The following is a 13,671-nucleotide window of genomic DNA, read 5'->3' as shown; positions in this document are numbered from 1 at the left end:
GTAGCAAGAAATAGCCCGCCTCGTGTCAACGAGGTAATTTCGCGCCCACGAATTCGACGTGAGCCGAAAAAGTTATCGTATATACATCCAAACCGTGGTGGTCAACAGGTAAACATCATCAGTCTTTCCCGGACGTCAAATTGCGGAATTACTTTCTCGCTGTTACTCTGGCTAGCTACCAGCAGCGTTAGCAGCTATACGTACACAAACCTTATTCATAAGTGGCGTAGTTAGACACTACGCGATATAATTTAGGTTGGCGCAAAATATCCCTAGTGAAATTTACGTACGACGGATGCGGGTCGAGCGGGGCTAGACCTTCGCCGTTGTGCCGCTGTAAATTCGACCAGGGATATTTTGCGCCAACCTAAATCATATCGCGTAGTGTCTAAGTACGCCAGTTATGAATGAGGTTTGTGTACACACATGCGTACGTCCCACTAGCTTTTTAACAAGAATTTACCACGTAGACAAATTTTCCACGTGCTTCGATTCGGGATAATTTTTATCCGCATCATCGATATCGAAATATATTTGCGTTTCAGTTAACAATTTAGAATTCCTGTCGTTCTTTCATTTACTGCACGTCACGTACGTACGTAATTATGCATCGTACAATTTCTGTACATACATTTCATTTATTTTCTCTTTTCTGCACTTCTCTCTTTTTCATTTATTTTCTGCAGAAGAGTGCCAGGAGAGATCCCTTCCCTTCCCCTCCCTTTCCATTCCGAAACTATTTATATTTTCATGTGCTTAGTATTTATAGCAACATTTTCATGAGGCCGTAACGCGTTGGCCAGAAATATCGGGTGGCATGTCGTTCTTGTGTGCTATTTGCTCTCAGCTTATTACTACCACTCGTCAGTTTATTCGCTACACCGATTGTAATCTATATAATATGCAGTACGTACCCGCGAAACATTTACACGTACATTACCTATACGGATGAGGCGCGAGCATATCGAAATGCCCGCAGTAGCAACGGCGTTAAATGCTGACGCTCGTGCGCCGCTTCTCGATCTCGTGCTTTTTCGATTTCTGCCGTACAAGTGCGTAGCTCACAGTCTGCCCCGTTAGCTGTGATGAAGATAAACGTACGTGCACTATCTCTCCACTGAAGTCAGCAGCCGTAACAGCGGTAATAAGTTTTGTATCCGCGGACGCAAGACAAGCTCCTCTTCCCTCTCCCTTAGCCAAACTGCAACGTCAAACGAGCGAATTTCAGCAGTATTTCAGTTAATCACATTTATTATTCTCGCACCTTAATGCCGCAAGAGACACGCGACAGCGGCCAAATATCGCCATGCTAAATTTATAAGCGGTTTATTTCTCTATATAATAGGTGAATCGCGGTGTTGCAGCTAATGAAAAGCGCTGCGCCTATAGGATTTTATTTGGTACAAGTTTGGAAATCGCCGTAGAATGAGCTCTGACGGTAAAGTGAGATCTTGAAAATATCGAAAGAAAAAAAAAAAAGTAGCGAAAGTTCGAAGTTCCGTAGGGGTGATTTTATCCCCCCAGAGATTGGAATTTTATGGTCGAATGTAAAAAAGTGAGATCGTTTCATTTTTCATCCGCGCGTAGCTTGCGCGTGAATTGTTCCTCGAACGAAAATGGTGGCGATCGGTATCACGACATTTATTTCTTCTTCCGTTTCGACCTTCTGCAAAGTAGGATATTGAGAGAAAGCGGGTGACGACGCGACGGCACGGCGCGCGGAGTGCGGCTGCTACGAGACATGTATTGATCTGACGGCGCGCACGCACCTACCTAGCTGCGATTTAGGTCCGTTCACACGACCCTCGAGTCCAACGGAATAATCCTATACGGGGTGGTGAACTTGTAACGTAGAAATGCGTCCACTCAAAGGTCAAATAAGGGGAACGCGACGCGACTTCTACCTTTTCACCGATCCGTCCACGAATCTTCCCCTGCGCAATTCAAATAGTATTTTATTATTCTCGTCTCATCGTTAACTGCTGCAGCGATACAATTTATAACCGTCCGGAAATTAAGCGACGCTGACCTGTGTTACGTACAAAAAAAAAACAAAAAAAAAAAAACAAAAAAACACCAACGAAAAAAAAAGAATAAACGAAACAAAAAAAAAAAAAAAATGAAAAAGAAGCGAAAGGTTTAACGATAACAATGACAATGGAGAGGCTAGATATGTTGTAACGAAAACTCGCGGTGTTTCGCTGTACAATATCGTGGGCGGGGTTACTTTTTCTAATGCTTCGTATAATAAACGCCTCTTGTAAAACCGCCGAATAATTTCCTTCCCGCCTGGCCCAAGCTTCTGTCTCAAGTGTATCTCTTCAGTCTCTGCGGACCAAGCAAGCAAGCAGCTCGAGGATCGATGCAGCGATGATCGATCGTGTTTAAGTAAAGCGGAGATGGTGAAAGAAGGTGTAAGGATTTATAGAAAACTTGATATGATACTGAATCTGTTGGAATAAGAAAATTCGTAGAATCTTAAATTCCGTCCATACTCGATGCAGGTTACAAATAATCGCATTTCCTCGGAATAATTTTCTCCGGGAGCGAAAAACGCCAGCGGAGGACGAAGTCAATGGATGGTGGTGTTTACATATTTTCGAGCTCCTCCATAGCGATCAAATCTTGGTGGGGGTGGTCAAACGCCAGAAATTATCAGATTTCCAAGTGTGACCCGAAATTGGGAACCATTAATTGTAGGATGAAAAAAACATGGTCACTCCACCCCGACATAGTAAGGATCGAAAGTATATAGGTTACCCCGTGTTTGAAAGCGGTTCACGTATGAGAAAAAGTTTGGACTGAAGTCAGTAGCCAGCTGCGATGTCCACTTAAAGTTTCAACAGGTAGAGGTAGGTAGGAGATCGGTTATGTAGGTATATTCGTGAGATTTTCCTCTCCTCGATTCGATGTGCAGGTCGCGTTCCTGCGATACAACTTCCGGTTCGATCAGCTGCTGCATTTTCTTCGGAACTACAACAATACTCGTAGGTCCGCCGCATTTGCTACTACCTATGCTTTCGGTGCATTCTATCAAACTGAAACTCTCTATAGTTGCGTGTTTGTGGTTGCGGGTCACGTCCGGTTAACGTACCCCTCTAAATAGGTTGACGATGATAACGTATGCGCATCGATCGCTGGCCGGTGAGCGCTTGCCAACAAAAGATGGAAAAAATAGATGGAAAACGAGGAAGGGAAAAATTGTTTTTAGATATTTTTATGAATAAGTAACGAAGGTGGATTATTACTAGGTGAAAGGAAAATCACAGCGTGGACGTATCTGCTGCGCACGTAGTTACATACATACGTCATAAATACGATATAAATAGACGAAATTTCTCACTCGTAGAAGATTTTCGTATTTCTTTCTCCCTCTGATTTTTCCTTCCTTTTTTTTGTTCACCTGCATCGGATCAATTCCTTGTATTCACCTACCCGGTACACGCTCCGCTCGGTATTTTTAGGACGAACAACTTCTTTGTATTCCTGTCAGATTTTCACCCTCGTCCATATAAATCTCTGCTTATATAATACATCGTTGTGAACAAATTGTTAGAGTTTCGAGTATAAACTGCGCCCTAGATATGAAGTAGAAATATAAGGAACTTATATAATGCTCAGCACATAGGTATACATGAGGACTATATGTATAGACCGTATGATATAAATGTAACGTCGATAATTCCGAGCTAGAAATGTGGAATGGAATTGCCGCGAATTTCTTTAAAATTTATCATACATTTATTTTATGTAAATATCAAAATAGTACAGTGGCATGAAAGAATCATGACGATAATGAGGACACGCCAAGTGCGTTTCCGCTTGCCAAACGAGTTTTCTATGTAATTCACAACGTACTATAATAAGCTTAATAAATTTTTAGATTTGAAAAAACTAAACAGTTGGAATTGGATCGATGCCTCGGAATCGTGCGGTGGATGACTTTTACATATTGTCGATGCTTTCGCTTTTGCAGATAAACTAGACGCCATAATATTTTTCTTCTCAAGTTACACGCAGATAAAAGAAAATCGCTGCATCATTGTACACGTATAATATACATATACATAACCTGCAACGTGTTCGAGTCGGTACGGAAGGATTGGCAAAGTTTAAATTCATCGGTAGGCCGTCGTTATTACAGAGGTATACGTATACGATGCATTATACATATATGTATGTATAAGACCTGAAATGAAGGGACGAGTCGCGTTAAATTATTCTATGCGAATGTCAGATGCAAGTTTTCGCTACTATTTTGAACACGCGATTTCGTTTTATATACACCCTAATACACATCCCAATAATATAATGTAAAAAGAGATCTTATATGTATGGTCTGCAAAGAATGAAGGGGAAGATCAATTTATGAAGGGAAATCATTACCTCTTTCCACAATGTTCGACCGAGTTCGAGTAATTCGCTCTTTTCCGCCCTCCTCACGCTGTCTAAACTCCCACCCTTCCCGTCAGCTCGTTCCGTGTCGAGTTAATCGCCGAATTACGAATACACGAATTTCCGCGGTGGCCACAGAACGCGCTGATATATCGTTCGATGTTATAGGTACTTTAGAAAAAGGGGAATAAGGACAAAAAAAAAAAAAATCGGGCTTCGCCGGAGAGGGGCGGTGTAAGCTTCTACCCGAGGTGTATTTCCAACCATTTATTCTTATAGCGGTTAGCCGCTTGCTGCCTGCTGCCTGTTCAATAGGAGAAAATAAAAAAATAAAATAGAAAACGAAATAAAATAATAAAAAAAAAACCTTTTATAGCTTCTCCACTGTGCACCGCGTCGGCCAAAACGTTTCGTGCCAAACGAACTTGCGGGAGATTCCAACGTTATAGGTCAGCCCATAGTAGTGCGAGTTCGACGTGGTCAGACCCCGAGATACGTAACGTACATATACCTATATACGTATATTTAAACGGATCGTTTTTTCCATCTATGGTTCTCAATTTATTTATTTTTCAATTTTTCACTCCTGTAATTATGATATTTAGAGAAGGATCATTACGCGAGGAAGCTGTTGGGGAAATGGTTTGTTTCGAATGACATGGAATGATGTTTGATTCAACGTAAAAATGATACAGATCAATCTGGTCTATCTTTTTGGCCCGAAAATCGAAGGAAATCAAAGGCTTTAGCCGTAACCGAGTATAAATGAAATCAACGTAACGCTACGCGATGCGATGACAGTTTGTGTAAATCTGAGGTGATCGTGATCGGCCATTATTACCGTGGCTGGGGAACGGTTGGCGACGAAGAGAAGAAAGAAGTAGAGTCGAGGCACCATGACCTTACCCGACCTCGAACCTTCCACGACAACTTGAATTGCCACCGCCACCCCTCATTTCACTAAATATCTCCAGTCTCTCTCGCTCTTCCTTTATCTTTCCATCCGCGACGTTCGGTTCTATTTTTGAGAGTAACTTTGCGAACTCTGCGATTTTCGACCACATCGAGGGCTCGAAGTCGAAAGACCTTTCCCTCGAAAAAGTAAATGAAATTAGCGACGACGGAATTTAATGTTTTCGTTTTATGGATGGCATCGTTTATCTGAGGGATAAGAGAAAGGACGTATCCCTCAAAAATGGAAACGAAGTAAAGTCGATGAACATCTTATTCTCATCCGACAAACGTAGTTTCCAGTTAATTAAATTACCGGCGGTTTAATCGACGATGCTAGAGTCTGATTTAACGATAAACTAATCGGAGTAAAATGTGTCGTATGGCGCGAAAAATTTAGCAAAAGGATACAGCGGTTGATCGCGATAAGTCTGTCCGGAAATATGGAGTGTGATAAAAAAAAGGTGTTAATTGGTAGGAGCGTTGGGTCCAGAACGCACGGTGTGCTTATCTTATTATAAAATTTTCTCACTGAATTAATTAGCGGTGTTATAAACGAGCTGATAACTGCAGCACCTCATATACGCGCAAATGTATTACACGGTTATTACCTATGTACATGTGCTCAATGCATTAACCTGTTATTATTATTCCAGTTATACGTTGTCCCGCTACAATTATATGCACGACCCGCTGGAAAAATGCGCAAAATCTGTTAACTAATTCATTCACTCGAATCCATGCAGCTCGACAATTTATTTCAGAGATGATTAATGGATCTTTTTTTTTTTTCAGGTGGTCCTGGTCTTCATTCTTAGTATCGCATCGCTTATAATATACTTCATCGATGCTTCCAAGTAAGTATCAAATCCGAGATCCCGAATATCACGGTGCTTTACGAGCGCGATGGTTTCCATTGCAGTTCAAATTACAAACCTTGAAAATTTTTTCATTTCTCATTGCCATTTTTGTTGAACAAGAACTTTACCATATTTCATTCGATTGACAAGCATGGAAAGTATATGTATAGATCTCGAGTAAAAAAAGAAAAGACTTCGTTTTTTTTTCAAAACGAAGGGCTTATAGATCTTGGCAGGAAGAAAAACCACTTGATCGAAGAATGACTGCTACATACATTATATGTGTAGCATCGTATAAGTTCTCGTACCGATACCAATATGAGTGAATAAGTTCATTTAAATGAATAAAAGAAGTTTCACGGAGGCGCATCGCAAATCTAGACAGATCTTCGGCTATACTGAATTAATGGAGACAAACTTTTGACTGTTTGAATTAACGTCAAGTTTGATTCGAACTGTTGCAGCGAGAAGGTGGAACGGTGCCAGAAGTGGAGTAACAACGTTACTCAGCAGATAGACTTAGCTTTCAATATATTTTTTATGGTCTACTTTTTTATACGCGTAAGTACTTCTTTCTGAAATATACATTCTACGAATAATATACCATGAAAGCAATGGATCTGAGAATATTGTTAGATTCATTGTGCAGTTTGGGGTGATAATTTTTCGACGGCCAATCGCCGATTTCCGGTCTCACGCCAAAATTTTACCGCTTCTCGTATCGCCCTGACCGGTATTTCAGCGTAAATAAGGTTGCCGAAGGTTATCATAAATATTTAAACCTTTTTTTCCAAAGGCATCTACATATTTTTTTTTGGCACAAGGCGGGTTCTTCTCAAATAAAAAAATCTGTAGAGTGTAATACTGAGCCCGAAAAATTGTTACCCTATTTAATGTGAATTCAAAAAATTAATTTCTAGTTTATTCAAATGTAAGAAACCAAAAAATATGAGTACTTGAACAAAAAGTTTATGGTTGAGAACTGTGGTTTTTTTTTTGTTTTATTTATTTATTCATTTTTTTTTGTCAAATGCGATGCTGCAGTAGTAAGTTTTTTGATTGGATAAACAAACTTGCTGCTGACGAGCTCTCGGGAGTTACCTATGCACGCTACTTGAATACTTGAAGCTTTGAACTTCAGCAGCAGCAGCTCATATGGCATATGTTGATACGCGAGCTGCTCTTCCGGAAAAGCGTATACTATAACGAGCGCCTCGTTCTCAACCAGAGCTGTTCGTGCCTTGTGGGGCGGGGGGGGGGGGGGGGGGGGGGGGGGGGCACGACAGATACGTATACCTGCCTGTGTAAATATCGGAGCAGCTTTGACTCTCGGAGATGAGAAAGGCGAGGTGCTGAGGAAAATGGTGAATTAAATTCGCAGTTGAATTGTAATAAATTACAGTTTATCGCCGCCAGTGACAAGCTGTGGTTCATGCTAGAGATGTATTCGTTCGTGGACTACTTCACGATACCACCGTCTTTCGTGTCGATATATCTGGACCGGACGTGGATAGGATTGAGGTTCCTTCGAGCCCTACGACTGATGACAGTTCCCGACATCCTACAGTACCTAAATATATTAAAGACGTCGAGTTCCATTCGTCTCGCACAGCTAGTTTCAATTTTCATCTCCGTATGGCTAACTGCCGCAGGTATCATTCATCTGGTAAGCAATATTATTGTATTTGTATTTCCATTCTTGTTAAAAACAAACCGCGAAATTACTTCGATCTATCGAAATTTTCGTTCTATCAAATGACTGGAAAGACTAAGCGCATGGGTACGTGTGTCAAAAATACAGTTTTGTACGGTAATACGGATGATAATAAAGATGATAACCGAAATCAGGCCTATCGGCGACAACTGGGATAAGAGTCACGACGAGCAGTCGTAATTTTCTGCTGCGAAACAAATGAGTAATCATAAATGTACGTACATACGTATGTACCTAAACCTCAGTCATAACTGGCGTAGTTGGACACTACGCGATATGATTTAGGTCGGCGCAAAATATCCCTAGGGGTATCCTACGTACGATGGATGCGGGTCGAGTGGCGCCAGACCTCTGCCGTTGCGCCGCTGTAAATTCCCCTAGGGATATTTTGCGCCAACCTAAATCAAATCGTGTAGTGTCTAACTACTCCACTTACGAATGAGGTTCGTGTGCGTACAAGTCATATTCAACCGCAGGATTTCTCGTTATCATGCATTCAATTTTCAAAATCAGAATCCAAACTTCGTTTCAAAAAAAAAAAATTTTATCTTCTGAGTTACCATTTATTCACGTTTATCAAATAATCTCATAACTAATGAGTTTTTTCTCATATAATTGAAGCTCGAGAACTCCGGAGATCCGTTCGAGTTTACAAATCCTCAACATCTATCTTACTGGACGTGTGTTTACTTCCTGATCGTAACAATGTCTACCGTTGGTTACGGTGACGTTTTCTGCCAGACAATTCTTGGTCGCACATTCCTAGTGTTTTTTCTACTCGTCGGTTTGGTAAGCGAATCATTTCTTCTTAATGCACTTATTATACTTTCATACATAATAATATCCATATATTATATACATATGTGTGTCTATATATATACAACTTCATGATATACTACTACCATTTCCTCACCCCCAACTCCCTTGCCCGCCAACCTCCCTCCCCTCCACCGCCACTTTCTCTTTTTGCGCCCCTTACGAATAAAAACCAGGGAAAAAAATGAAGATTCTCAAAAGAAATATATAGAAATGTGTTCATCATTTTCACACTTGTCAGGGAAATAATTATTGGCTCGATATGCGCGTTTTTTGGTAAAAAAATTTTTACCCCAACAAAAGATGGTCTTATTTTTTTTCAATTCTATCACTCTGTTACGCAGAATACATAAATCTAATTATTTGATCAAAAGACGCCGATGGTTTCTCCAAAGAACTTTGAGCGATTCGATGGTTGAAAATTTTTTTCTTTTTTCTTTTTACACACCTTTGATTTTGATTTTCCAGATCAAAGATATGAAAGAAAAGAAAAAAGATATCGAAAATATTTAAATTTAGTCGCTCCTATGTATCAGACTTTGACCTCTAAACATTTCACTGTACGACTGTGATATTCTTCAAATTCATGTTCTTAAAAAATTCGTTTTCACGCTCTTCTTGTCAAGTGTTTGAAACTATGCATACATACGTGTACGAACGGGTGTTTTTGTTTCTCTCGATCATTACGACGAAGAATTGGTTCAATACAGAGATTTCGAATTCACGCCGTAAGATGAAAAGGTAAAACGAGAAACACCACCTCGCAATTTGAAACTATTCGTAACACTGCAACAGAAGCACTCGGTGTACATATTTATTTATACAATATATATAAATTATAAGTACATATTTTACCCCATGAAATATAACCGGAAACAAAGTCATCCTTACAATGATAAAACTTTTCAAAAAATGATCAATACAATGATCATATTACATGGGGTGATCGAATATTTGTTAATAATATTTCTACGTCGAGATGCAGGCTGGGTGTCACTTTCTTCGAATGGTGAAGCATCGGGGAGTATTTTATAAAAAAATTATCACTGAAATTTTCGTATGTAAGAAAATGAGAAGGGGGAATATAAAAGGATGAAACATAAGTACGTCAAATTATCGCTGCATCATCATTCAAACGAAAGCTCCAATTTAATGCGTAAAACGTTTGCCAAAATTAGAATCGAATCTAATTTTTATAATGCCTACCCAATAAATGTCACGGTCGAAGGAAGAAAGTAGATTTTTCCGAAATTTTTAGCAGAAGTATGACACGTAAAGGATTCTGCTAAATTTTACCCAACATTTTTGCAGGTTGAAATATTATCAAAAACCTTTAATTTTTCAATCTTGGTAAAAAATTCAAGGAAAAACTACTTTTGTTTCTTTATTCCTTTGAGTTTACGTTCGATCGAATACTTTGAGAAATGATATACGCAAAAAATGAATCGAAAGAAACAAACACAACCAAACACAACCAAATCGGCCATTAATATCAAGAAAGCTACGTATGTGTATGCTTTGGTATAAACCTGCCACAGTTTTCTTCCAATGATAAGAATCAACAAAAAAAGATAAGATCAAAGAATTCATTTGATTTTCTGAGGCACTTTCATATATTTGATCAAGCATAATTATTGTATATCTGTGTCAGGTTTTGGCAGAAAGTAATACGTACACAAACCTTAGTCATAACTGAAATAGTTAGACACTATGCGATATGATTTAGGTTGGCGAGAAATATCCCTAGGGGAATTGATAGCAGCGCAACGGCAGAGGTGGGGATCTAGCGCCGCTCGACCCGCATCCATCGTACGTAAATTTCACTAGGGATATTTTGCGCCAACTTAAATCATATCGCATAGTGTTCAACTATTTCAGTTATGATCACGCCAAGCTTACGTACGTCGCAGCTTAAAAGGGACAGCTTCACGCTAATTCTAATACTTCCATTTCCTTTGCAATCCGGTTAAAATTCCGTCAGCTGTATTTTGTTGTTTAAAACGAAAGAAATAATTTTTTTTTTCTCACCTTTTCAATGAACTAATAATTCTTCAAAATTGAATGAATAAACTCATCTATATATTCACACTGTACAAAGACTTTTTTTTCAACTAATTCTTCTCATACATTAATCAATTTTATATTAATCTTGTGCAGACAAGGGTTGAAAAAAAATAATAAAACAATAAGAATTTATTACAATTAATTTGTTCTTTCGATTATCATGTTGATATGATGTTGTTATTATTATCATTATTATATCATCATCGTTGCCATTATGATTAATGTTCTTACTATTATTATACAAACTAGTGTGACCGGCTGGCTACCTTTGCCTTATGCCTGTATATCTATTAGGTCGCATTTGGCATCTGCCATTGTCGTTGTATTTTTTTTTTCTCATTACTTTTCGTATTTCCACTCTCGTTTCGAAGAGAATTATTTTACATGTCGCGGTATTTGAATCAAATGATTGAGTACTAGGACGCAGATACCAACGGCGACCGATATTGTACTGGAACCTACACGCCTCACTCTATCATAAAAGCGAGTTATCTGTATCTGTGTGGATTGCATAGCAAAGTATATTCTCGGAGTCGACGAGAAACGAAGAGAGTGAAAGAAAAAAAAAAAAATGAAATAAATAATGTAACGAACGAGTTTTTTAACCTGCGACGTGGCTCATTGGGAAACTGAATGGTTGGGAATTTATTACTCCTAGATAAAGGGAACAAATTGAGGAATATCATGACATAAAATACATGTCGATGTCTCTCGACTGAATAACTGGGCATACGGACAGAAATCTTGAAATTGCAGTCCTTTTCTGTTCTATACTTATCCCGAAAATCTTGGTGTCATTCCGTCTTTGATCATGTGAACTATTATTCATAATTATTACTCAATTTCAGATGGTTTTTTTCATTTTGTCCGGGGAAATCCGGTTCGATTTCGTTGAAATTTGTCAATGAGCTACGGTCTCGCATGTAAACTACTGTTTCACCTTCTACCTGTATAGATGTGAACTTCTTTCCGTTATATCCTTGGTAAAACATGCAAGTGGATTATGATACTTTTTGAAATCTTAAAATCGTCTACTATTATATTATTATGTATACTAAATATACGTATACCTATGCTACTACCTTAAGAAAGCGGGGCCATGCGGTCTTAAGTGACGTGTTGGTGTCTGTGCGAGCTTGATTTCGATTGCGTCTGTCCGTTATTATCTACACACTATACTATAATAGATATAATAAATTTACATATATCTATGTACAATATTCACGTCCGTGTATATTACATGTGTAAATAATATCGTACGTGATGTTTTGCTGATGTGTGTTTTTATGCGTATGCTGAACTATGCTGAAATTTATTCCTACATATACATATCGTACGTATATCTGCACTTGGCTTGTTCATAAGTGGCGTAGTTAGACACTATGCGATGTGATTTAGGTTGGCGCAAAATATCCCTAGAGGAATTTTCGTACAATCAATGCGGGTCGAACCGCTCGAGATCACCACCTCTGCTGTGCTAGGGATATTTTGCGCCAACCTAAATCACATCGCATAGTGTCTAACTACGCCACTTATGAACAAACCAAGTATGCGTTTGTATATGGATTTAATTCTTCTCTTCTTCAAAGTACTTACGTGAAAAAACGTGTATAAATGTGTAAGCTTGATGATTGGTACCTGATGATACATGGAGCTTATATGTGTTTTTTTTTTGTACATTTATAATTTTTTTTTTTAATTTCATTCAGTTTCATCTATTTTTTTTTGCGTTCAGTTTTTCGTTTTCAATAATTGTAATACCTCCATATTTTTTAAACATCTATTTAACGATCGAGCAATTAACCACGTTATTTAGAAAAAATATATAAATAACATGTACGGTACGTTAGAATTGTTATTGTAATAGCAGCTGATACGCATTGCACATCGTATGAAATAATTTGCGAAAAATATCGAGCATACATTTTTTTTTAATGTCAACAGAATGAAATATTTTTTTAAATTTGGGAAATATTTTTCAAATACTACCACGGTGTTCGTAATATATAAATTATCTCGATACACGCTTGTATGCTGTCACGTTTATTTTCTTTTTTATATCATGGTATTATTTTTCAATACTTATTCATACCGGTTAGTTTTAATTTTCTGTAATTTTATTTCAATTACTGAAACACGATTAGAATACATATCCGTGCAACTCTGTGATCACTGTTACAATATTTTTTGGTTTTCGCAAGCATTTTTCATTATTTCAAAATTCATAACTAAATTTCTTGTTCCTGTACCTGCAATTAGTTCATGAAATATTTTCTCTCTGCAATGTTGTAAGCTGCATATACCTACTTCTCATCACGTATATTTATTACCATGGCATGATGCACTTCCAGAAAATGTGGTACGCTTTCTTGAACACTCTTAAGATTATATTACAGTTTTGATAATAGCTGAAATGTCTTTAGATTTTATATAAATTCGTTCAAATAGTTTTAACATTAATTATTCATTTTTCATCGAACCTACACACTAATAATATCCTATACAATTCATCGGTATAGATACTAAGGTCTGTTGAGCCCCAACGTTACTTTTCGATTGAAAATAATCATTACGGGACGCGTGAGCGGAAGAAAATTTGCAAGGAGACCTTAACATCAAACCCTTACGATTAGACATCATCCTAATGTAATTATCAGATAAAAAAATATCGTAGAAACCCGTCCCATGCGCCTATAATCAATCGTCATTCGTCAACGTCTAAATATAGATCATGTGGATATCGGTGAATTCTTGTTACTAGTTTGATGAAAATTGAAACGCAACGCTGAAATTTTTTGGTTTTCATTGAAACAGAAATTTAGCATTTCTAGCTAGAACATTATGTCCCCAGCTGGAATAAATTTTGAGACC

At 38.1% G+C, this 13,671-nt stretch overlaps 1 protein-coding gene across 50 annotated transcripts in view; it reads left to right on the top strand.

The window, feature by feature from the left end:
* The window catches only part of LOC105690568 (calcium-activated potassium channel slowpoke), an 89,821-nt gene that overhangs the window by 21,823 nt on the left and 54,327 nt on the right, over positions 1 to 13,671 (top strand). For 27 of the 50 annotated variants that reach the window (XM_048658349.1, XM_048658393.1, XM_048658279.1 and 24 more), the window contains exons 2-5: positions 6,142 to 6,203; positions 6,671 to 6,767; positions 7,609 to 7,872; positions 8,542 to 8,709. In XM_048658349.1, coding sequence (XP_048514306.1) covers positions 6,142 to 6,203; positions 6,671 to 6,767; positions 7,609 to 7,872; positions 8,542 to 8,709 — 591 coding nt within the window. Of the gene's footprint in view, positions 1 to 6,141; positions 6,204 to 6,664; positions 6,768 to 7,608; positions 7,873 to 8,541; positions 8,710 to 13,671 lie in introns of all 50 variants that reach the window. The other 23 variants (XR_007279354.1, XM_048658231.1, XM_048658246.1 and 20 more) reach the window with 2 other exon arrangements.

The sequence above is a fragment of the Athalia rosae genome, chromosome 1, assembly GCF_917208135.1.
Source record: "Athalia rosae chromosome 1, iyAthRosa1.1, whole genome shotgun sequence".
Taxonomy (NCBI): Eukaryota; Metazoa; Arthropoda; class Insecta; order Hymenoptera; family Athaliidae; genus Athalia; species Athalia rosae.
The sequence above is the reverse complement of the archived record's forward strand: the minus strand, read 5'-3'. Positions and strand labels throughout refer to the sequence as shown.